The sequence below is a fragment of the Gavia stellata genome, chromosome 22 (genome assembly GCF_030936135.1).
Source record: "Gavia stellata isolate bGavSte3 chromosome 22, bGavSte3.hap2, whole genome shotgun sequence".
NCBI lineage: Eukaryota > Metazoa > Chordata > Aves > Gaviiformes > Gaviidae > Gavia > Gavia stellata.
Window position 1 is genome coordinate 5851487 of NC_082615.1, and position 25387 is coordinate 5876873.

General features: G+C 57.0%; 1 protein-coding gene across 1 annotated transcript; it reads left to right on the plus strand.

Annotated features, from left to right (window-relative positions):
* The first annotated feature begins 3253 nt into the window (after nucleotides 1-3253).
* On the plus strand, nucleotides 3254-15697 carry CYGB (cytoglobin). Its single transcript, XM_059828237.1, has 3 exons — nucleotides 3254-3698; nucleotides 14537-14768; nucleotides 15354-15697. The coding sequence occupies exons 1-3, from the start codon at nucleotides 3556-3558 to the stop codon at nucleotides 15516-15518; spliced, it is 540 nt and encodes a 179-aa protein (XP_059684220.1). The 5' UTR covers nucleotides 3254-3555; the 3' UTR covers nucleotides 15519-15697.
* Nucleotides 15698-25387: the final 9690 nt, after the last annotated feature.

Sequence of the window (25387 nt, forward strand, 5' to 3'; positions counted from 1 at the left end):
TTTGCAGGGGTCCCAAGAAGACACCCACTTTTCTCCAGGAACCAAATAACAAGGCTGTCCCCACGCATGAGGGAAGGTGGGCTCAGCCCCGAGCGTCTGGATTTGGGGTTTCTTCCTTCACCCCAGAGACAGTGGACAGTCAAGGGTGAGGATCTGCCATCATCCACATCCCACATGCCGTGGAGCTGAAGTCCCGGGTTTTTTGCCTTCACCTCCCACTCGAGGATCGGGAGCCAAGTACATTTCTCATTGCACCCAGCGCGCGGGGAGGAGGAGAGGCAATGTGGGAGGGCACGGGGGGAGTGGGAGAAGCCGTCAGCAGGTGGGTACAGACCCTGCAGGAACACTGCACACCACGAGCTGCTCGGAGGGCCTGGAAACCCATTCTCAGCCCCTGAGGCTGATGGAGGACAGCTTGAACAGGCACTTGATCTCTCCCTGCCATGCAGAAGCTGTGGGAGGAGCAGGCTGGGGCTTGGCAGGGACGGGGACCCTGGCAGGGCTGGCACCCCGCTGCCAGGTGCCACCTCGTCGTGGGGGCGAGTCCATGGGAAGGAGGTGGAAAGCAGTTGAGCTGCAATGCTCAACTGGAGAGGGGAAAGGGCTCAGGGTGTTGAAATGAATTGGGAACTGAGAGAGATGGAATTATTTCTTCCACGTGGATTACCCAGTTTGATTCCATCTCAGCCTTCCCACTGGCTGTGGGAACCAAGTCCTCTGTCCCCATCCCTGAGCCCCATGGCCCTGGGCCACCCTGCCATGGCAGCGGGCACTGTGCTGAGCTCCTCTCTGGGACAGCAGGCAGTGACCATGGACAGCTTGGGCTGGGCAGGGTGAACAAATGCCATCCCAGCCCTCAGGGCTGCCACCTCCCTCCGCACAGCACCTTGCACCAAAGGGACCAGGGGGTCACCCGAGTCACTACGGGGCTGTACAGGCTGGCAGGGCGTCGCAGGGCAATGCTGCTTGCCTGCCAGTGCAATCCCCAGCTGGGATTTTGCAGCAATGGTGTCAACGCAGCATCTTTCTCCTTCTGGAACAAGTCGCCTCCTAACCCCGAGCCCTCTAGAGCAATAGTCGCGGGAAACCATGGAAACGGGCGGCTGGCGCGTGACAGCGTGTGCCTGCGCTCCTGCCCCTGATTTATGTCTCACGTCTGGGACGAGACGCAGAAGTTCAGGGCTGTTGGGTTTCGTTTGGGATTTGGAGGCAGCAGCCGCTGCTTTACTCGCTCTCTCCTGTTTGCGGAGCAGGATGGCACGTGGGAACCGGGCTGGGGCTGGGCTCCTGCCAGGGCCAGATGTGATGTCCCCAAAGAGGGTGGGCGAAACCTTGAAAAGGCTGGGGGGTTTCTCATGTACTTTTCTAATATTTTCTAATACTCTAATATTTTCTAATATTCTAGTATTTCTAAATGGAGACTCTTGAGCCAAGACACTTTGACTCCCAGTGCTGGGGAGCGAGGCGAAGCGCCCGCTGCAGCCAGGCTCGCCGTGTAGCCAGGTACCAGGCTGCGAGCCCAGGATTGACTAAGGCACAGCGTACAGAAGCTTCAAAGAGCCCTTTTCTTTAAACACACAGCGAGTAATAACTTAACCAATGCTCCACCTAGATTACTGCCCAAGCGTTCGTATTTGTCAGAATTTGAGGGTTTTTTCCCTTTTTGAAAGCGCTAGCACTGCATTGCAGTTTTGCTCTGGTTTTAAGCTGGGTCTAACACAGCGCCTCTTCCCCTGCATTTTAAAGGGAGGGCGATAAGCTTGGCCCTGCCACCCTGGGTCCAGAGGGGTTTCTCTGTTGCGTGGTGGCCACCTGGGGACATTGTAGTTAATATCTGAGCTCAGGCTCACGGATGCTAATCCCAGTTGCTAATGGACAGGAGGCAAATCCAAACTTTAAGCTGGCTGGTGAAAATCCGATGATTTACAAGCCAGTGGTGGTGTTATGGGGGACCTGAATGATGCTCAACCTCCAGCTGGGAAGGGTTGGCCGCGCTGCTGTTTGCTCGCTGGTGGGTTTGGCAGCTCCCAGCTGAACCGAGCTTTGTGTCCCGGAGCCGAGGGGTTCAGGAAGGCTTGGGGCTCCCAGTCTGTCCCAGCGCAAAGTCGATGGGGGACCCACAGCAGGGCACGCGTGGGGAGCATCTTCTCCGCCAGCTCTCGTTAGATCTGCAAGAGCAAATTTGCTGACACCGCCGGTCTGGCTGCTGCCAACCGAGGCTGGCTTTGAGGAGAAATAACAGCTTTTTGCCTCGACAGAGCTGCAATAACAACGCTCCAGCGCCCAAAGGGGCTCAGCCACCCCCCCAGCCCCTGCCTGTCCAGGTGTCAGAGCTGCACCCTCAGCCTGTCTGTCTGTCTGTCTGTCTGCCCTGCCAGGGTGCGCAGCGGGTGCGGGAGGCGGCTGTGCACACCAGGCTGCTTCTCTTGTCTCTGATCCCCCTCTGGGGGATTGTCGGTTATTACAAGTCTCTGTAGTATTTTCCTTCTCTCTGTGCAAATGGACTGCGCTGCAGGTTTAATATGCCGGATTTTCTGGGAGCTGGAAATGGCATTTGGGTAAAAAACAGCCCAAAAGCACACACAGGAAGGCAGCGGGAAGCTTGGCGTGGAGGTATTCCCGCACTCCTCGTCCCTGCCAAGATGCCACCAGGAGCGATGCAATCGCAGAACAACAGTAATATATTCATTTCACGAGTGCCTCAACTCTGGATCCCTTTACAGTTGGGTCCTGCCACAAGAAGGGAGAGCAAATTCTCGTCGTTAACGAAGTCCCCATGGGACAGACCATGATCTCCTTTGGGTGGCAGAGAGAGGCCCGCGGGTGGGGGTACCTCGTGCTCCCCCCTTGCCCTGACGCTCCGTGCAACCCAAGAATCCGAGGCAAGCGAGGGTCCATCCTTCAAAACACAACCGCCTGCAAAATAAGGGAGCGCAAGGGGGAGAGCCGAGGCAGAGCTCAGCGCAGCCAGCGGTTGGGATAACTTTAACTTGGCACTTTGGATCCTGAATTTCCTCTGAGCTGTTTACAAGGGCTGAAAAAAAAACTTCCAGCCCTACCTCCCCCCCCAGCACCGTCCTGATGTTGCCCAGAACATCTCCCTCATCCCTCCCTTTCAGGGAGAAAAAAAAAGGGAAGGAGGGAGGAGTGGGAGAGAGGAGGAGAGAGAGAGAAAGTGAGCTCACGTTCACACATTGGTAAAGAGGCTGGTCTTGCAATGCCTTTGAATATTTTACTTTTAGGCAGTTCCCCATCAGTCAGCCACACACATCCGAGCCGAGCTGAAGCTAACTACAGCCATGGACAGCACTAGGAGATCTGAAATCTAATCGCATGCATCATACCTCCGGGATATTTTTTTAAATTACATATATAAACACGCTGACAGGCAGCCGCGCTCGCACACACACATATACATCCACACGTCGGCAAAGCCGCCAGCACCCGCACGGCCGCTGAGCAAACACCTTGTCTCTTCTCGCAGGATATACCCGCTCACACACATCTCTCTTTATCTCCTCCTGGCTTCCCGGAGGATCGTGCCGGCTGTTTTTCATGGAGAAAGTCCAGGGAGAAATGGAGATTGAGAGATGGGAAAGAAGTGAAGAGATTTCAGACGCAGAAAAAAAGGTTATTCAAGAGACATGGAGCAGAGTATATGCAAACTGCGAGGACGTTGGGGTCTCCATACTCATCAGGTATTTAAAAAACAAACAAAAAAAGGAAGCAGCAAATCCAACTAAATCTCTTTATAGCTGAGAAAGAGGCAGAACAATATATATAACCGAACTGAAATGAATGACAGCGAGTGGGGAGCTGGCTGGGTGTATTCGCTGGCTGGGAGCAGAGAGGGTTTCACAGCACTCCTCTGATTTCCACACCTTTGAGCCGGGTGGCGGTGCGGGGGGAGCGGGGGGAGCCTTCCCGGGGACTTCGGGGGAAGCTGCTTCGCTCGCAAAGGTCACCTTAGCCCGCGGACGGAGCTGGGGGGGGCGGCGGAGGCGGGGGGAGAGCAGCACCAGGCTCCACTTGCCGGGCTCGGGTGGGTTGGGGGGATTTTTTTTTTACCCCCCCCCCCCAGTTAGCTGCGTGCGGATGGCATCGGTACGTAGCAGGCTGGCGGGTGAAATAATGCAAGTTGGGAGCCAAGATAAAACCCAAGCAGGTGTGTCTCCGAGGGCACCATCTGTCCCTCCGGCGGCAGCGTCGGCGGGAAGGAGAGCGTTGAAGTTGGCGGTGGAAAGGGGGTGCGGGGGGCACAGGCAGGAGAGGGGGGCAGTGGGATGGGGGGCAGGGACCCAGCCGCCCTGGGAGTGGGGTGCGGAGCATCGCCCGACGGCCTGGGGCTGTGCGGCAGAGACGGGCAGCTCACAAGCCCCATGTCTGCGCCCAAAACCAAACCGGGGAGGGGGGATGCTCTCGAGGTGGGGAACAGAGGCAGGTGGGTTTTCTTGCATTGTCTGCGGGTGCGATCCTTGTCCGGGCACTCCGGGAAAGCGCCGAGTGGGAATCCCACGGGGTCCCGCGGACGCTGGGAGTTTGGGGTATCAGTGGGGTGCAGTACCAGCAGGCTGTTTCCTTTATTTAAGAGGGGAGAGGATGACAGGGGAGGCGAGGAGAGGTGCAGGCGAGATGCCCGCTCTGACCTGTTGGCAAACAGCGAAGATGCTGTCCGGAGAGACAAAGCTCCCACCACCCATCCCGGGGACCTGCAACGCAGGGATGTCCCTGGTCAGGCTCCCGCCTGGACCCAACCCCAGGCACCCCAGATAGGAGACAGGAGACTGGGTTGTGTCCTTCCCGTTTTGCTCCTGTGCAGGGGACTGCGGGTGCTCGGAGGACCCCTTGGATGGATGCACTGCTTATTAATAATCATCCAAAAGTTTTCCAAGAGGCTGAGAGCTAATGCCCCGAGCCCACGGGATCTGCAGAAAGCAGAGGCTCCCCAGACGTGCGGGTGAGCAGACCCGCTTCCCCCACCCCGGCTCACTGTCAGCACTGCAACGGGTTTTTCCTAGCAAGACCCCTCTGCAGAGAATCCAAAATGACATTTGAGTCCCCCCTTCGCCTCCTTCTCAAACATTTCCTTCTCTCAGAGCCAGCTGACAGCTGAGCCCGTTCCTGCACGGCCCCCCGCTCTGTGTAGCCGACCGGAGCAGTCTGGAAGTTCGACAGCCCCGCGGCTGGGGACACCAAACCCACCTGGGCTGGGTTTGAAGCCCACACATGGCAGAGGTCTGGGGGATGCCAAAATTCCCCTTTTCCCCATCCCATTAGCTTTGGCACAGGGCTTGGCCAGCAGCCGTGCACGGCCAGCTCCTTGCCTGGCACCCAGGTCATGCCATGGCCCCATCTGCAAGCGCAGCTGGGTGCCCCCCCGCCCGCGAGCACAGGGAGGGTGGCCGAGTGCCCGCAGCTGGCACCGAGGGACTCATGGCAATGCCATGGGGGATTCACCCAGGGCAGCTCATCACTTTTGATGTCCCTGCGTGTGGTCATGGAGCTCGGAGCAGGGCTGGGGACGAGGGGCAGAGAGGTGCGGCAGCGGGGACCATGTGGCTGAGCTCTGGTCCCAACTCAAACTTTCCCAGTAGCAGTTTCTGGTCCATTCTGTTTTTCCAGGGAGAGCTGTGCCAACAGGACAGGACTGAGCTGGCTCCTAGGGTGAACCCTGGCTCCTTGGGAGCCTTTACATGCTGGGCCACGGCATGTGTCCTGGCACATCCCAGCTAAACCCACCACCCGCTCCCTCAGCCAGCACTTCCCTGGGATGCTTAAAGTGAGGTCTGGACTTTCGGTGCATGTTCCCGGGGATGGCGGTGTAATCTGGGAGAGCTACCGTCCCCTCCAGCAGCACCGGTTGGAGCAGCGCACCTGCCTGCATCCCCATGCCACGGCTCCGGTGGCCGAGCTGCCCCCCCGGCAACAAACCCCATCCCCAAAGAGGGCTTTGTGCTGCTGCCCTGAGCCCCGCTCCCCCTGCGAGCTCCGACGAGCTCACCCTGAGCTCCCCGGGGAAGCGTGTGCCGGGCAAAAGCAGGGCAGCCCTGGCAGGGGTTGGGAACACCAGCCGCTCTCCCGGCTGCGTTTCCCAGCTGGCATCAGCCGCCGGGAGAAGTGGGTCATGCGTGGAGGCCGCCGGGAGCCCGGGTGGTGCGGGTGAGAGGCAGCTGCTTCCCAAGACATGATTCAGCAGCTCCAGAGGTCGGGACTGGGGAGGGGGCAGCGGGCGGCCGCTGGTGTGGTGCGAGCTAACCTGCCCAGCACGCTTTTGGGTGCGCACCCAGGCAGTGTGCCAGGGGCTGGGAGCTGCCCCGGCCAACCTCTGTGCTTTACCAGTACAGGGCCGGTGTTGCTCATCGCCTTGCTAGGGAAACTGAGGCAGAAAGTGTTGTGCACAAGGGTGACCAGGGAGAGGGAAGGGGAATGAATGGCTGTGGGCCCCCCTTTGGTGCAACCCCGCTGCGCAGAACGGTAAAAGCGGGCAAATCTGTTAGCAGCCACATTTCTGTTGTCGGGGTTGCAACCGGGGCGTTGCCTGTGTCTGGTGGCAGAGGGTTTCTCCATGCTTTCCTGCTCGGTCCCCTCTCCATCCCTTCGGAGCTGCTGAGGGCAGGGAATGACTTTTTTCCATGTGGGAAGGGCTGGGGGTTTTGCAGCATCTCTGGACATAAAGAGTCGAAACCAATCTGGGGCCTGATCCTGTGCCCCGAGGGCAGAGGCAGGGGGGCAGCAATGCCCACCCAAAAGGCAGCGATGGGGAGGGCTGCGGTGCCGGTGTCCCACAGGAGCCCAGTCTGGCTCCTTCTGCCCCCACTTCAGCCCCTGCCCAGCAACCTCCTCCTCCACCCCCAGCCTTTCCACGCTTTGCAGATGGGGAAACTGAGGCACAGAGCTGGGCATTATGTTCCCAGCCCTCGTGGCTGCTGCTGGTGCTTGAAGCCATAGCAAACCCCTGTGGTCCTGCCAGCAGCACGGTGGGGTCCCGATCTCGCAGGGCCTCTGGGCTCCCAGGGGACATAAACACGAATAATGGGGACTTCTGGTTGAGCAGCCACTGGATCATGGGAATCTGCGCTGTGTGGTTAAAACTATGTCACTAATTGACAATTTCCTCGGTGGGGGAGCCTCACGCCGGAGGAAGCACAGTCTCCTCGCCACGCTCATCTTCCTCCTCCGAGCTCAGGGGCCTCTGCGGGCTCCATCTCACAGCAGCCGCCTTAACCCTTGCTGGAGCTGGAGCTGGAACCTCGACCTGCACGTTTGGGGCCGTGTGTTTCGGCTGGGTCTCTCCCAAGCGGGCACGACAGCCAGCACAGCTGGGAGAGCCGGGCTGCAGCTCACCCATAGCCTCCCCATGCCTCTGGGCTCGTTGCTGTGCCTCAGTTTCCCCATCTGTAATTTAGGAATCAGTCCTTTTTGAAAAACACACCTCATCAGAGAGCTCGCAGCGGGGGAGCCCGGGAATGCGAGGGGAGCAGCAGCCGCTCTGGCATCTGTCTTAGCCCTCACTGTGTGGCACAGGAGCCCTTCCAGCACATGGCCGTCACTCCCCAAGCATCCCCCTTTCTCTAACACCCTTGCAGTTGTTTTTTTGCCGATACCCCACGCTCCGAGACTGTACCGGGGGATGCAAGCACCCGGGTGGTTCAGCCCACCCGCTGCCCACCCTCCACGGCACGCAGGGGCTGAGAGCACCCAGGCGAGCACGGCTGAGCATCAGCGGAGGCTCGGGACCCTCGGTCCTTTGCAGACCCCGAAAACGCCCGGGACGCCAGGGCTAAGACCACAGCCTGTCCTGACCATCACATGCGTTCGCTCCCACACCCACACACACATACTGCAGTCACAGATGTGGGACCACAAAACTTTACGGATCCCATCGGGGGATAAAACCCAGGGATAGTTTCTATTAGCTCCCAGGCAAATCTGCACCAAATGTTGATGCCGTGCCAAGCGCAGGCAATGCAACCTGCCACAGCCACCGTAGCCTGTGCCGCATCCATGGGGTTTCTCCATCGCTGTTCCCTCCGTCTCCATTCCAGACCCATCAGCTTTCCAAATTTCCACAATTTGTACCTTCTCCATCACTCCTGATGTGCTCTTTCCCTCTCAGGAGGTGTAGGAGGGGAAGCGAAAGGATTGCCAACGCAGAATCAGGCCCCTGGATTTTGACAGCTGCTTAGTCTGAGCTAACACACCTGGATTCAGACAGTTTGCAAAGAGCTTTGAAATATAAAAGCACTACTTGGATGCCAGACATTATTGTAAGTTTTAGGTTAAAATAGCAAAGAGCTTGAGTAATGAATCTGGCAATGCAGAACCCCCTTTTTTTTTCAGCTGTATCTAAAAAAATGGGTTGAATCCACCCAAAAATGGCATTTAAAGAAATGATTTTGCAGCTACCCCCAAAGCCAATGTGTTTTGTGGAGGCATCCATAGGGAAGGGGTCCGTTCCTGGCTGCTGACGGGTGAATTTCAGAGCAAAGCATCTCCAAGAGATCCCCCTGCTGCAATATCTCACTTTGAAAAGGGCCCAATGAAAAGACCAGCCTTCCGTGCGACGATGTCCCTGTCCCACAGCTTGTCACACACTCGTGAATCGTTGTGGTCAAGCTGGAGACAAGGAGAGCCCCAGAGCAGCAGGACTCTGCTCTGCTGACGAGGACACACACGAGGACCATTTTGTAAAACAACAGCCCCCTCCATGAGGGGAGTGTGGGTTTAATAAGCTCCGTCTAGAAACAGCCCCTTTTCATACGGCTGCGTTCTCTCTCTAATCACAGCACCTGGAACCAGCCCTTTTGGCTGCTTCATGGCCAAGGTGGCTGCGCGGGGATCCCTGCGGCACATCCCGCACCAGCTGCGGCCTCGGGGCTGCCAGCAGCTCTCGGGGTGACCTGAGAAGTGTCTTTCCCCTGTCCCAGAGCTGCCCTTGCATCGCTTGTGACCACGCGGGACGAGAAAGATCCCACTCGACACCCTGAGAGCTGCAAGGACATCCCTGGACAAGGGAAGCAAAGGCACAGGGTGGGTCGAACGCTGTCCCCAGATGGTTTCCCTGGCTATGGCTGAGGACATGCTGGATGTGTTGGTACCAGCCCTGAACATCCCTCCCCCGGAGCAGGAGGCAAGGGCCAAGTCTCCGCTCTGCTAACCGGCTCCGTTAATGAGGCTGCTGCAGCGGAGCAGGGCCGTACCTCCGAACGCGGCTCGGTGAGCGCCCGTCTGCAGAGTTTCAGCGCTCATTAAAGGCAGGGAAATGTCAGGACAGCCCTTGCTGGGCTGGCAGGCGCTGAGCGCGGCCGGGGAACGGGGAGTGCTGGCTGGCTGGCAATCCTGCTGGAGCACAGCGCCGGGGGCGAGCGTCAAGGAGAGCCACTGGTACCGCCGAGCTGGGGCTGCTGGAAATCGGCACAGGAGCACTGGAGAGGAGAGGCGGTGGTGGACGCCAGCAAAAACTGGGTTCCCAATTTTGCTGGATGCATGGCGGGTCCCAGCGCAGGGACCATGTCCTTGTGAATCTGGGTTAGCCCTTCTCCACCCTGGGGTTGTCTTCCACCTCCAAACCCCTCCGCTGTCTCTGGGGGTCGGGGACACGCAGCTGGGCTCCAGCAAGCTCCATCCTCACCGTGCGTTTGCCTCGGAGGCAAGAGTCACGTTTTAGCATTGTTACTTAATCCCCGTGGACCCTGCTGGGCCACGCTGACCTGCTTGGCAGAGCTGGAGGAAGGGTGCCCGGTGGGGGGGGAGATGCTGGTGACGGGGTGGAGGGGGCCGACACGGCCATCCCTGCGTGCTGCTTGCACCCAGCGAGCAGTGGTTTGGCAGTGGAGAGGGGCAAGGACACGCGTGTGGAGGATGAGGATGATGCTATGGATGAAGGCACTGAATGAAGCGGATTGCAAGCGCCATAGCAAAATGGAGACATGTGGGAAAGCCACTTTGGCACTGTTAATTCGTTTATCTGATGAAAGCTGGCCTCACCCCTAGCCTAAAGGTTCATCTACGCGACCAAGAGGCTTTGGGCTGAATCCACATACATGGTAGGGGAAGACAACGGCAATGAGGACTTGGAGGTGTGAGGTGTGCACACACGAGTGAGCAGGACGTGCCCTCGGGGGTTGCTAGCTCGTGCCAAAATGTATTTGGCTGCATCTTTGCTGCTGGGTCCTCTCCCAGACTCCCTGGGGTGTCCTGGTCCCTCTGCCCCGGGGCTCTGCAGTGCCTGGGGTGTTACGGCCTCCGAGCACGGCTCAGCGTTGTGCTGGAGTTTGCTCCCGAGGCTTTGCAGCGGGACGTGGGCTTCACCTGGAGGAAGGCCAGCTACACCTCTTCTCCCTCAGCTGTAGAAGAAGTTGAATTTAGCAACAGTGTGTGGACCGGGGGCTTGGCCCTTTTCCCTCCAGTCCTCCCGCGCCAGAGCTGGAGATGCTGCCTACCACCATCTCCACCGGTCCGTGAGCCCTCGGAGAGAGAATTGCCCTTTTCTGTCTTGCTGGGCAGTGGCGTTGACATGGCTGAGACCTTTCTCACCTTGGCCTGGGAGCTGTAAACATGGGCAGCACCCAGCACCCCTGCCCCAGCCTGAAAATAGGATGATAGACTACAGGTGGCTGGGAGGAGCAGGGGGACGTGCAGGCGAAGTGGTGAGACAGCCCTCAGCATAATAAATAGCAGCACCACACACCACCTGCCTACCCATTATCAGCTGCTTTGTAGGCACCCGAGCAGAAAGGAGTTGGAAGGAGAGCTTTGAAAAGGGACGCGGAGAGGCTCCAGGCTGCATTAGAGAGAGTTTCTCCCACGTAGAGGGATGAGGCGAGAGAAAACATGAATGCGTTTGTAGGAAAATCTAGCAGAAAAAGTCTACAAGCGCTGGCTGGGGGTTCAGCTGAAGCCTCCCAGCAGCTTCGAGGGCTCGCTAGTGGTTTTTTCCCTGCAGTTTGCAAACACGGTAAGTGAAGTATCAAGGATTTAGGTGCTCAGGGAGACCAAGCGAGCAGCACCCAGGTGTCCCCTTTCCAGCTGCGGAAGGAAGGGGACGTCTGGGTTTGAAGATTTCTTCCATGTGAGGTTTGCTCTGCCGGGTCCGGGGAGAGGGAGGGAGATGGGAGGAGAAGTGGTGTCTCTCCTCCTGAACAGAAAACAGGTTCCCAGTGACTGCAGTGGTTTTGCACCTTAATTATTTCCTTTGGCTCTGCTACTGGGAACGGTTGTGTCCTTAAAGTTGTTAAACAGGCAAAAGAGAGAGGAAAAGCAATCCTGATATCCTGTCCGTTGGGTCCAGATGTAGCTCGCAGAGTACAAATTAGCGGGTGCAGAATGGAATCACTTAAAAAGAAATTTAATGAGATCGGTATGCAGGCATCTGGTTTCTATCAATCATCATTTTCTGTGATATGCAATGGTAAATATCATCTTTTAGTGACTCTGATGAAGAAAAAGAGCCCCAAACACGCACACAGATAATGAGCCAACAAAATTCCACAGCCTGAGATGTTTGAACTCTCGAAAAATGTTCTGTAGATGGAAAAACCCCACCTGACACCTCTTTTAATTTGCTATTGTTTGAGTTATTTTATTTCTTCCTTTTTTTTTCCTTTCCTCTGGTTATATTTAACCTTTGTGTTAAATTAATCTTCTCTGTTTATTAACAACTACCACTGAGCAAGCCTCCTTCCCTCTTTTTCTTGGTTCGACAACTCAAATATTTGCTCCAGGCCAGAAGTTCTTGCCGCAGGCGCCTGTCTTTCTCCAGCCCTGCAGAGAGGCGATGGCCAAGGAGAAGTGGCTGCAGGTCTCTGGCCGGCCACGAATTTGCTTTTCAACTTGAAGCAAGGATGGTTTGGGCTCCCCTGTTTCAGTTCTCCATCAATGTGAGCAAGCAGACAGCACACGGGGTTGAGCACGGGAGCCAGGGCTTTGCTGGCTTTACATCCCTCCAGCACCACTGCCATCCCTCTTGTAGGTCCCTTAGAAAAACTGCTGGGCTCGGCTCCCGCGGGAGCATCACCTTGAGGGTCTGCAAAATGGGGAAAGGTTGGAAACTAAATATTCGGATCCTTCACTGGCCTTGTCTCACCCAGGTTGGGGACTTTTTGGGGTTTAATCAATCTTTGCTCCTGGCGTAGCTGGCTGAAAGCGGCAGAGAGGTGGAGGTGATGCCGTGGGAGAGGTGCAAAGTCTCTGCTCCTGAAGGGCATCAGCCCCGGGGCTCCTTTTGGCTCTTCTCTTGGGGGGATGCCGTGATTCCTGGCGATGCAGGGGTCCGTCCCCCCTTGCTGTACTCCTGCTGAAAGAGCCTGGCTCAGACCAGGAATTTTTGTCAGCTCATTCCTTGGGTCTTCACAACAACATGCCCTTGAGCTGTGATCAAATAGGGCTTTTCGGGGAACTTCCAAGGGTTTGGGATTCAGAGGCTTAGGCATGCCTTGACCAGCTGGCAGCCTCCATCCCCTGCATCAGGGTACTCTGTGGGCAGCGCGTCCAACTTCCAGCAGCACCCCCTGCTCCCAGCACCCCGGGGTACGCCTGCCGGAGGGTGAGGGGGGGAAGATCTACTAGAAGGGATGGCAAAACCCTTAGCTTCAACCTCAGCGGGAGTGTTGATGTCGATAGCTGGAGGGCATTGATCTCAAGGGCCGGCTGGAGCTGCAGCAGCTTGCCCAGAGGTAGGGAGGGATGGAACGTCAGGAGAAGGATGCTGGGGCCAAATGGAAAAAATGGTCCCATTAAAACAGAGAGGAACGCTTGTCCTTCTGTTGGGAAATGCTCCCAGCAGAAGTCTTGAATCCTGGGAACGGTGCTATCTGTGTGGCCCTGGCTGTCTCCGTCCCCCGGCCAGGGGACCGGTGTCCGTCCCCGACCACCCCTCTGATGGCTCCGAGCTGAAGGGTAGGGACTGAGCATCTCTGCGGTGACAGGAGCTGGAGACAGCCAGGCCTGGAAATGATTTCTCCTGACAGGGACCAGATGTGTTAGGAGGAGCTTTGCTGGGGCAGGGGGGGAAGGCTGCACAATAACAAGAGGAGTTTTGTCATGGGTCCTCTCCAGGTTTTAGAAGCAACACCTTATCTCCCCCTTTCCACCTTCCTTCCTCCCCCACCCTTTCCGCTGCACACTCTTCACACCTCCGAAACCTATTTTGGGCCATCTGATGAATCCCAGATGCCTCTGGGAAGCAACAGAAGCGGCGGTGCACTCCAGGCGCTGCTTCACGTCGCTTCCTTGGCAATGCCCCCAAGCTTTTGCAAGCCAACGGAGCGGGGGAAGGGGGGGGGGGGAAAGGAGGATAATGAAGTGGTAAACGAGCCTGGTCCTCAATATTGTGATTATTCATGGAGTGGTGAGTGGGGAAGAGGATCCCACCTGGTCCTGGAGGGAGGTAGGGATGGGTGGGAATAGAGGTGGGATGGGTTCCCGTGGTTTGGGATGGTGCTTGGGGAAGGGGTTACTGCAGCCTGGGAGAGGGGAGGAGGCAGCCGGGTGTCTGTCTGGAGCCAAAGACCAAGGGGATGATGGGGGACAGCCCTGGGAGCTGTCTGCCACCTCCTGAGCATCTTTCACTGCCTCCCATCCAGGCGAAGGAGGGCCCAGGAGGAGGCAGGGAGATCCTTGTTGGAGGGAGGGAGCTGAGTGAAAGCGGGGAACAAATGCTGCCATGGTTCTGTCCCATGTAAATCGGGTGGAAGGGAGTGGTTAATGCGACTTGAGTGTCAGCCCCGGCTGCTGAGAGCGACTGGCTGTGGCATTTGTGGTCCCAGACCTGCACCTCGTCACCTTGTGCCCTTCAAACCTTCCCCAGCCCTCCTACTCCCCAGGGAGCTCAGCACATCAGCTGCAACTGCAGCCTCATTTGCTTCAGATGCTTTTCATTGAGGTTGATTTAATCCCACAGGAAAGAAGGTCCTCAGTGGCTCGGAGGGGCTGCCTGGGTGTTTGGGGCATCTTTGTGCTGGGGGAAAGGGCTCCTGGCATACATGAGCCAGGAGCTGAGATCTTGCTGGGCACTCTGGTGGGGTGATCTCTGAAAGTCAGAGGCATCCTGGGCAGCGGGAGACTATTTTGGGTGGTAATGCAGGAATAAAGCCCATGGGGCCAGGAAGCTGCTGTGGGACTGGGGAAGAGGGGCAGGGAGAGGCTGGCTGGGATAAAGAGAGGTTTTCATGCTCATCTCCAACTCTCTGAGACAGGACATGATGTTTTGATGTATGAGGGTATGTATACAGCACCTGGCATGCCTGGGTGGAGTCTCTGGGTATCAAGAACTCAGTCTTGCCTCTGCTTTGTAGATGAATATCCAGCTGCAATGCCCTTGTAGCAGATGGGGAAGGTTGGGGAGAAAGGCATTAACCTGCTGATTTTTAGGCAGCTGAATGCCACAGCTCCTGGGGAATTCAATGAGAAAACCAGCCCAAGCTGTGTTAGATGCAAGGGGGTGTTTTCCAGCATCTCCACCACTCTGTGCTTTGCTTTAACCTCTCAGCCTGCTCTCACCCTCCTGATGGTATTTTGTGTCTATTCTTTCTTGAAGGTTTTTTGTCAACTTCCCGTCGGCCAAGCAGTACTTCAGCCAGTTCAAGCACATGGAGGACCCGCTGGAGATGGAGAGGAGCTTGCAACTGCGTAAGCACGCTCGGCGGGTCATGGGTGCCATTAACACTGTGGTGGAGAACCTCAATGACTCCGAAAAGGTCTCCTCTGTCCTGGCCTTGGTGGGCAAGGCCCATGCCCTCAAGCACAAAGTGGAGCCCATCTACTTTAAGGTAAAGGATGGGAGCAAAAAAATCTCTGGGATGTTTTAGAAATTAGGAAGAGGGCAGGAGAGAGGGAGCCGTGAGGAGCTGGTGCTGCCTGTCCTCGTCCGGAGGAGGTTGGCTAGTCATGGGGGTTGCTCCCCACGTAGCTGCAGTGTCCCACTGCGATGCCACCCCACGCAGACCACCATTCCCAAATGTAGCCAACGCTGGAGCATCAAGTACCTCGCCCTGCCCGGGGAAACCCTCCTGCCCGCAGCCCCTTCGGCATGGTGGTGCCTGTATGTCCCTTCTTTTAGAAATCAAGCATGATAGAAGGGACTCAATAATTTGAGGTACCCAAATTAGGGAGATGCTTGAACCTGCAAGCAGCACCCCGCTGTGCCCGGGTCTCAGCCCTCCCCCCTGCCCCAGCAGGCTGGTTACCTGCCTTCTCTGTTCCCTGGGGTGTCGGCAGACCTCCTGAATGTCTGTCTGTCCTGCAGAGGGTTGTCATTCCCAGAACTCAGCAACAGTTTTTGTAGGAGAAAGCTAAATTTGCTGTTAGCTTCTCCCTGGAGAGTTATTAACCCTTTGCTGTCCACCTCCCTCCAGAAACTCACTGGTGTCATGCTGGAGGTCATTGCTGAAGAGTACGCCAACGACTTCACCCCAGAGGCGCACGGCGCCTGGACCAAGATGAAGACTCTCATCTACACCCATGTGACAGCGGCGTACAAGGAGGTGGGCTGGGCGCAGTATCCCACCGCCACCCTGTGAGCGGCCAGCGGGGCCGGGCGAGGGGCAGGGAGGGCTTTGCTCACCCCAGGACTTCACTCTGGTCTCTTAAGATCTTCACTCAGTCTGGGGAGCCCGGCAGGGCCAGCTCTGTTAGCTGCCAAGTCACAATTTGATCTCCATGGGGTTTAAAAACAAACTAAATAAGCCAAAAAAATAGAACCACAAAGGGTGTGGGTGGGTCGGGGTGAAGCAGTTGCAGGGGACGCTGGAAGGGGATGCAGAGTGCAAGGGGAGAGCATTGGTTGTTGGCTCCATCTTACTGTCCTGGCCTGTCCATCACCACCTCCCAAATCCTGCACCTCGCTTGCGCCATCTCAAAGTCCCTTGCACAAGCTCTGCTGCGCGGCAGTGACGTGCAGCCCCGTTTGCTGATGAACAACACGACCCTCATTTTCCATGCAAAGCCCCTGGGTAAACCTAGCTCCCTGCTTTTGGGGGTGAGATGCTTATGGGGGACCACCGGCTGCCTGGCTGGCACCGAAAACGCTTCGCCTTGCACTTTCTCTACTCACCTGGCAGGGTGGCAGGGCTGATGGCTGCGGCCAGAACCGCTCTCAGCTGGCCATCGCCCTGCACTGCGGTCCGGTGGCAGCCCTCGCCTCTCCTGTCATCCCCAGTCCTTCTCCTTGGCTGGCTGTTGCAAACCCTCCTGGGGCTGGAGGGAGCGAGGGGGTGGGAGAGATGTGCCCCCCCAGCATGAGAGAGCAGGGGAAGGAGGGGGATGCCTTTGGGCTGCCTCCCCTCATGGCTTGGAGCACAGCGTGTAGGTGGGATCCCTGTGCCAGATGCAGGGAGCTGGTGAGCCCACCCACCTCCCTTCAGCTCCTGTGGGCAGCAGGGACGTGCGTGAGGTGGTACACGTTGTGCCATTGCCCTGGGAGCTGGTGTGCGTAGGTCTGTCTGTCCGGCAGGGCGGTGCAGGGATGCGGGGCCAGGGCGGCTCTGCCCCGCTCAGCGAAAAGTGGGGTTCAGGCTGTGATCAGGAGGGGGAAAGATGAAGTGGACATAGCAGGAGGGATTCCTGGGTGTGATGAAAGGTCCCTGCTCTATTAAAATTAATAAATAACTTGTTACATAGAGCATATTCCTGCCCTCTTGGTGAAACTGGGTTCCTTCAAATAAAGTGCCTGGTAGAAATCAACCCATGGAGGAGCTGTGTCCCTCCTTGGGGGCGGCCAGCGCTCCCACCCATGCCTGGTAAAGGGTGTTCCCCCCCAAAACGAGACATGGCTGCAGGGCTGGCAGCACTTGTCTTGCCTCCAACATCGACTCCTTCTGAACCTGTGGGTGAGCCTGCTTGGTTTTGCTGCCTCAGTTTCCCCTTTGGTTATAAAACAGGGAGGAGGAGCAGCCTTGTTGCCTCCTGTACATGTGCTTGGATTTATAGGATGCTCTGGGGACTGATTCCCAAAGGATTGGGGATGAAGCATTAGATGTGCTAGGAAGCTTTGGCATCCTTGCCACCCAGTATTTCCCAAAATGTCTCTGTTATTTTTAAAGCTCTAATGTTAAGGGCAATGTTACCTATTGATGCAGGAGGGGGGTTCCCTTCTGAGATTTCCTCTGGCCTCACTCCACTACTGCCCTTGGGAGCTGGCAGCTTTCTGGGGGAGACCAGCTCCTCTCCTGGATGTCGGCTTGACAGGCAGCAAGCCCACAGTCCCCGGCTGGGGTCCCCTCGGCTCTCCTGGGGACATCTCCCCCGGCTGCAGGGACACTGCTGGAGGGGGCAGCAGTAACTCTCCCCGGGGCTGACCTCCCTCCTCTGGAGCAACCAGCCAGAAACGCCTGCTTTGCTCACCCACAGCCAGTTCATCTGTGCTTTTCATCCTCCCCAGGGAATAGGGTTTTTTTTCCTGTTTCTGATGTTTTGCTTCCACACCAAGGGGGTCCTCTGTCCCCCAGCCCTGGCATTGCCGGGGGGGTGGCCGGCACTGGGTGCCCGCTCCCAGAAAAGCTGTCGGTGGGGTTTTCCCCTTTCCTCTCAGCTGTAACAGCAGGTTTCTGCTTAGGATCTGTGGGAGCCCATACGGAGGGGCAAACCCCGGACCCCAGCCCTGCCCCTTCCGTCCCTCATGCCAAGGTGCTGGCACAGCCCATGCCCGGGCAGCGGCCCTGGGGGACGACTGTTCGAAAGGGCAGCGGGGGAGATGTCTCCTCCTGTTCCTCTGGGCTCGGTTGGATGCAGGCTGGAGTTTGTGCCATCGCCCCGTGCCCTGGCTCTGGGCAAAGGGGGATCTGGGGAGGGCTCTGAACCTCTTGGCTGCGTTCCCCAGCGCTCCTTCACCTTCCTACAGAGCCCTGGGACCAGGGTTAGTTCCCCAAACAGCCCCAGGACTCCACTAATGTCACTACAGCCCCTCTCTCTGGCCTTGCAGTTCTTTCCTCCCTATGTCCCGCAGTAAAACAGGTGGAGAGGAGCGATGGAGCCGGGAGCTGTCCTTGGCAGCGTGCAAGGTCAAGGGGCTTACAAAAGGAAGGGACAGGCACGGGGTGACAAGTGATGCCTCTTCCCTGATGGGGTGGGCTGTTGTTTAGGGTCAGCACCCCCAAAATTCAGCCCAGCAGCCTGCACCCATGAAGGTGCCAGCCGCTGATGCCTCTGGCTCACATCCGAACGTCAAAGCAGCTGCTCATCCCTTGCGCTGTTGGCGGAGGCGTCTTTCAAACCTCAGCTGCTGGCTGGTGTCGGGATTAGGCCCATGCCGATGGGAAAAGACCTGTTCAGTCATTGACTTTGCTCCAGTGCAAGACTGGAGAGCGATCGTTTGGAGCAAGACTGTTAGATATTTTTTTTGGGTGCATCACGGGACTCTCACGAGCACAGCTTCACCGATTTCTGCCAAAACCGCGGGGCCAGTGGCGCATGTTTTTGATGAGTTCATGTACTCCCCACGCTCTGCGGATGCTGGGCCAGGGATGTTTCTGTACAGGGATGTCTCATCTTTAGACAAAGTTCACACAATAACCTTTGAGGTTAATATTCTCCAGGTGGGAATTTTATTTTTCAGTGCAAACCCTGCCTCTCCCTTCCCACAACCAAAATTGGGCTCTGTCATGGTCAGCAGGGAAGTGATTTTTGGGGTGGCCGGAGCGTCCCCATGTGCATGCCCGACCTACCCGAGTGCCTTGGCATTGGGGGAGCAGCAGTGAGGTTCCCCCAACTCACCTTTGAATGGGGCTTGGTTGTTTCTTCTTCTTTTTTTTTTTGCATCCTTAGAAAAAAAGCTGACCCGTGACCTCGTGCGCCCACGCGTGTGTGTGCTGGGCTTGGGGTTTTTTCCAGGCACATTTTTCTAAAGTAAATCCAGATGCATGCAGCTGCTGTCCCTCGAGGAGCTCCCCCCCCCCATCAGCCAAATTGCAGGCCAGTCAAATATATGCAAACAAAAACATGTTTATTTTTACCAGCTCTGTAGGAAGGAAGATGAAGCAGGGAGGGCGGCCGGGGCAGAGCTCGTGGGGGGAAGAGATGGAGATAAAGCGAACGCCCCCTCTTCGCCGCCCGCAGCAGAGCAGGCATTGCTTAAACTGGGGAAAATTCTCATCTGGGGAGAGATGAAAATGAACAGAAAATGGAAAAAAATACCATTCCAGAGTGACAGGGCTGATAAATGCCATGTGGAAGAGCAGAAAGGGAGGTTGGGTCCTGGCTCTGAGCGTGGCTCTCCGGCACACACGCATCCACATGCCTGCACAGCTGCTCCCTGTTACCACCGGCCCCATCGCCCCCCTCCGAACCCACCGCAGCCGGCTGGGGACCCCCTTACCCCCCCTTCCCTTCAGGCCCTGCTCGCTGGGGCATTTCACCTCTCAACATGCTCGGGCTGAGATAAGGGCGCTGCCCATGTATGCTTCAGGCTGGGCTTTGCTCTCCTCGGTGGTGGCAGGTGGGGACCGACTTGCAAAGTGATCCCCCCCTAAACTCATGGGTCAGAAGTTGGGGGTTCAGGGCATGGCACTGGCATGTGCTGGGGATGGGCCGGTCTGTTCCCTTCCCTGGGGGGGACCCTCGTGTCCCCCAGCCCCATTTGCCTTCCCCAGGGATGCTGCTGGACTGCTCCTGCTCGCTCCGCTCCTCCCTGATGCCCGTGCCGTTGCGGCTGCCCCCGTGTAAGCCAGGTGAGCTCAGCTCAGAGCTGCCACCCTGTAACCAGGGCAGGATCCGGCCCCTGGCCCAGCCAGCGCCTCTGCATTAACCTCAGGGCTGGGCTTGGACCCGGGACCTGGGTGGGAAAGTCTTTGTGCCCCCTGCCAGCAGCAGATGAATGCTGGGGGGGAAGGAATTTGGCGTCCCCAGGGCAGGGTTCCCCCACCCCGAGCACCCTGTCTTGGGTCCCTTTGGGGACACCCGCTCATATGAACCAGCTTGTGTCCCCCGGCCCCAAGTTCAACGCTGTGTTTGGTCAGAGGGAGCTCAGCGCTGGAGGGGACGGGAAGCATTGGGTTGGGATGGGACACAGATCCCATCCACCCTGTCCCCCCCAGACTATGGCCAACCCTCACGGCACGTATAGCTCCATGTACACCCGGCCAGCTAGAGAGACCCCCCAATGCCACCAGAGCCGTTCAGACAAGGAACCCCTAAGGACCTTGTGCCACCACCCTCGTCTTCTCTTACCATGAGACAAATCCCTGAGGCAGCTGAGCCACAGGCTCTCCCGGGGGACTCCTCTTGCATCTCTCCCAGTTTGCTCCAGTTTGCCCTAGTAAAGGGGATCCCAGCGTCTCCCCACTCTCTGGGGAGGTGCCCAGCGACTTCGGTGGGGACCAGATTTCGGCTGGCTGGCCTCTGGCGCCAGAGCTCAGCCGTCCCTGCCCCTTGCCGTAGGGAAGCTGCCCTGGCGCACCGACGTCAGTGCGAGGACTGCTCGGGGCCAGCACCAGCGATGCCAGGCAGACGGGTGGAAGGGAAACCCATGAGCTAACCTTGGACCAACTTATCCGAAAGGGAGGGATAAAACTACCCGCCTGGGTCTGACCTATTTAACAGACTGCGACACTAATTATTTTCCATAGCTGAAGTTGTCTCTAATTGTTAGTATGTCTTAACCAGTCCCACCGTGACCCACAGACATGAGCCGGTGTGGTCTGATGTAACTGTGTCTTTCCTGTTACTGCTGCGGATACTGTTCATGTACGTGTTTCTCCGCGCTTCCGTGCTGGTTTTATACATGCCGTTTTCGTGTACAATGGGTGTAACTTGTTTTTCTTTTTGTAGGTTTTTAGTATGTTTGTAACCAGACAGAATGGTGTTATTAAACCGAAACTTGTATCTTCAGTGGATAAATCAATCAAACCCCTCCAGCTCTTCTTGGTTTCTTTCTGGTGGGGAAGATGGGGGGCTGCGGGGGGCTGCCCCATGGCCAGGCACATCTGTGGGTGCCTGCTCGCTCTGGGGCACCAGCCAGGGAACTTTGCGGCTGGAAAGCAGCAGCAAAGGGAGGAGATGTGCCCTTCACTGCCCTTCTGTACCGAGGGTGGTAGAGGTGGCTGGAGGCATCTTACTAATGGGCTCGAGTGAGAAGGGGAAGGTCTCCTCCTCCTCTGGGCTCTTTGCTTGGCTTGCAGGTACCTTGTGCAAACCTCCAGGGACTCTCCCTGGATCAGGAGCTGTTCCTGTGCCTTCACCAGCCCAGCCAGCCCAAAATGCATGCAGGGAGGACTGGCTGGGGACTTTCCCTAAAAGACATCCTAAGGCTGATACGCAGCCTCCATGGCACGTGAATCCGTGTGGGCACCGAGACGAGGGCTCCTCTCCGCTGTGGGAGGCAGCGGGGCAGAGCTGGATGTGAAACCTGTGGTGATGGTGGCCACAAGATGCAGCAACCACGATCTCCAAGGACTGTGAGATACTTCCCAGCCTTTAAAAATAACAAATGGCTCCCTGAGCAGCAGAAGCCAAGTGTTCCGTGGCTCCGTCCCACACGGCTCCTCCTGTGCCTCTCGCTGCGGCTGAATCATGTTGTAGTGGGATGAGTCCCAGCATGGTTCGGTCATGTTGCGGTTTCCCTCCGTGGGTCTTTCCAGCTCCCTCTGTTGCAAAACAGGCCTGTCATGTATTTGAGACCTCTGTCAAATTTGGTTGACGCTGGCCAACCTTTCCAAAGTTGTTGGCAGAGGACACATGGACAGACAGACAGACAGACGCGTGTTATGGTCCCATAAGCCCCATTTTCGTGGGATGCAAGGCTTGGAAAAGAAATCCGAGCAATCCTTTTTATTGTGCTCCTTTCTGCTGATGCCAATAGAAGTTCATCAGCACAAGTCAGAAAGGGCTTTCAGAGAAGGCAAAGCTCATCCCACCGGGGTACTAGAAACCACCAGCAACTGGTCACAAGGAATTTTAAGGGGAGCAATCCCAGCTTAGGACCCCGGTCTGAGGCTGGGGGCGGCCTCAGTGGGGTCTGAGAAGGAGGAGGGCAGAGATCGGTGCCGTGGAGGCTGCCCAGGGTCTTGGGGAGCCTGATGCTGGCTTGTCTCCTGTTGGGCTGAGGGCAAAGATGAGGTTCTCCAGCCCCACACGTGGCAGGGTAGCTCTTGTGTGGGCAGGCGCTTGACCTCGTCTGGGGTCCCCAAGCTACAGGGACTGGGGTGGCCATGCAAGGGGAGCCTATTTCTTCCCCTGCAGCTTAGCCAAAGCAAGCCCAACCGGCCACAGCCACGGAGAGGGGAACCAAAGACCAACCCACGTGGGGAGCGGAATAACTGCCTGTTTCAATCTGTCTTCTCACACCACGTCTTTTTTTTGGGGGAAAAACCACTTGATGCTGTTAATGTCATTAATAAGCCGTCTTCGGAGTCTCCGCCACATCCTGTATACATTTCCAGGAGGAAACGAACGGTCAGCAAAGCCTGCACGCTGCTATGCTCCAGGTGGGAAACATTGGCTTGGAAACCAGGAGCAAAAGGACTGGCTGGCTCAGGAGTGGGGAGGTTGCGGTGAGGGCCTGAAGCCCCTAGACCTTCGCACGCTGGGCTGAGACAAGGCAGAACCAGCGGTGGCTGGAGGGCACTACCACAGGGCTGGTTTTTCCAACGGCTTGTTGAAAAGGAGCCGGGAATTTCAGCATTACCTTGCAGGGAGAAAAAATGTACACAGCCCTTCACTTCGTACTAATATTTACCCCCAGATCCCGTCACTTCGGGGTGGCTGTGACGATCACGCCGTGACCTGGACCCTACGGCCATGCCAGTGCTCTGCAAGCGTTGGTGGAAAAGCAGACAGGGTGGGAGGATGAGGCTTGCAGCACACTGGAAAATTGACCCAGGCACCCGGGTGATGGGCTCGCACCCTCCTGCTTCCCTGTGCCCGGGGGGGCTAAACCCATCTTGTTTCCAAGCGTCACAGCCTGGGGATGCTGCTCTCCGGGAGGCAACCCTCACCCGAGGGAGCCGGAGGAGATCCAGCTCTTAGACACTACCTCGGTGGTCCCGCTGTTGTTTTATGGGCTGGGGAGTGGAGGGAGAGGGGAATTCGATAGCTGAGACATGGCATGGGGTGTGCTCCCAGCCCTTCTCCTGTGCTCCAGCCCTGGGAAAGCTCATCCGCCCCACACCGCTGGCCACGGGGTCCTGAGCTCCCTGCCCAGCACCCGCCGCGTGCTGGGGGAATTGCGGCTTCGTGATCCCGGCACAGATTTGGCTCAGAGGTGGGACATCACCACGTGTCCATCTCCCGCTGGCACCCAGTCACAGCCGAGGGGAGAGCCAGGAGGTTACTGCGAGGGACAGATAGAACTACATCTGCAAGGGGGAGATTAAAAAAAGAGAATATGCAATAACTGCGCTGCACAAATACCTATTAAAACCCAGCCCGCGGCAGCTGGCAGTGAGGAGAAGTCCTCCCTTGTGTACTGGGTGGCACAGGGTGAGAAACCATGGGAGACTGAGCTCGCAGGCTCCGCCGGCTTGAAGGACACATCCCTTCTTCTTCTCCATTATCTGCATCGAGGTAACAGCCAGGAGCTCCAGGCTTTGCTGTACCAACCGCCTTACGGCCACCCTCACCAGTGCGGGGTTTTTGGCAGCTCCTTGCTCAGAGCAAAGCCCCCGGGAGAAAAAAAAAAACAGGAAAAAAATCATCCCACCCCGGTGGGGCTGACACTGAGCAGGAGCCAGCCCTTCCTTTCACGCCCGGCTCCTCTTCAGCTGCGCCGGCTGATATGGTTTATCTGAGCAGCGCTGAATGTAAACGCTGTCAGCGCCGGCCGGGATTAATTCCTGGGAGTTTGGCAGCCGAGAGATGAAATAACAGCGCTCGGGGTGGGGGGGGGAAGTGCACATCTCAGATTGAATAATCCTCCAGGCTAATTTACAGCCAGGTTTCTCTTCTCCCAGGCACTCTTGAGAGAGAGCAGAGCCCAGAGCAGAGGGAGGGTGGAGGAGAGGGCCAGGAGGAGGAGGAGGATGGCTCCCGGGGGGGGACCAGGCTGTCTCCTCTTCCTCTTCCTCCCCCCTGGCACCCAAGGGAGTGGTCCTTGGGAAGCCACGTTTGTCCCATGCGTGGGAGCTGGCCCCACGGTGCCCAAAAGCGCTTGGCCCCGCTGCCAGGGACCCGGGGTGATGGGAGGGGACACAAACCCGCAACCCCCAGCCCAGCCAAATCGCCCTCTGGTTTCGCAGGACCCCGCGGGCGCCAGCAGCGAGGCCGAAGGCACCGAGGTGCTCCCGGACACCTGCAGCCGGACAGCCGGCACCGTGCCCCGGAGAGGAGCCTCTCCCCGCTTTCTGCTCGCTGCTGGGTCAATGCACAATTGCCATCCTCACGCTAACGAGCGCCGGCAACCTTCTCTTTGGGGAACAAACCAGCAAAAAGCGCATTCCCACTGCTCGGCGTATTAAACACTGCGAGATCACCTGAACCAAACAGCTTTGCCGCTGGGAGGATTCCCATCCCCACGCAGATGGGACATCCATTGCTGTTTATTACAAATCCTTTTCTTTATGGGACATCTATTGCTGTTTATTACAAATCCTTTTCTTTATGGGACATCTATTGCTGTTTATTACAAATCCTTTTTATTAATTGACAAGTATATTTGCTTTAAGGGAAAGCTTTAGAAAACCACCCCATGGATGCTGTTTGTATGTTTGATCAGTTTTGAGGCTGATGTTCCAAACAGCTCCTGAAATAAAATAATCATCAGGCTCTGCTGCATTGTTGTGGTTTTATATTTATGTAGCAGAGGGATTTGTTTTGGGGATACTTTTCGAAGCAATAGTGTGATTTTCGTTTACTTTCTTTAGATATTTCGGTAAATAACTACAAATATTTTCACTTATTTTTATTGTTTTCTTGGTAAAGGAAAAAAATGACTGGACAAAAAGCCCAGCAGTGCATGGGTGGGTAAACTGATTTATTTTAAACTGAGGTAAGCCCACCTCTCCTCCGTCTGCCAAGTGCTGCGCTTCACTCGGGGCTCTGCTACCAACAAATTACCATTATACTCAGGATTTAACAATAGATTTTATATCTACCTACATCCTATAGATGTATTTTGAGGTCTTGGTGCTGCTCGGGAGACGCGTGACTTCGTGTGCCCCGCGGTGCTGCCGCTGTTCCCCGGGGCTGGGACCGGCTGCCCTGCCCGTGCCCTGCCCGTGTCCTGCCCGTGTCCTGCCTGTGTCCTGCCCGTGTCCTGCCCGTGTCCTGCCTGTGTCCTGCCCGTGTCCTGCCCGTGCCCTGCCCGTGTCCTGCCCGCTGCCAGGATGCGGCCAGGCGCTTTCCACCAAGCTGCTTTCTGTCCCTCGTGACAGAGCGTCCCCGACCCGCGTCTGCCGGGGCACCGAGTGACACCCGTACCCGCTCTGCGGGAGACCAGGGGGTGCAAAAGGCAGGGAACAGG

Bases quoted from the DNA above. Each gene is read 5' to 3' on its own strand.
- CYGB (XM_059828237.1), top strand. From the start codon at position 3,556: ATGGAGAAAGTCCAGGGAGAAATGGAGATTGAGAGATGGGAAAGAAGT. The intron at 3,699-14,536 runs GTATTTAAAAAA...TCTTTCTTGAAG, and splicing joins GGGGTCTCCATACTCATCAG to GTTTTTTGTCAACTTCCCGT. The intron at 14,769-15,353 runs GTAAAGGATGGG...ACCTCCCTCCAG, and splicing joins TGGAGCCCATCTACTTTAAG to AAACTCACTGGTGTCATGCT.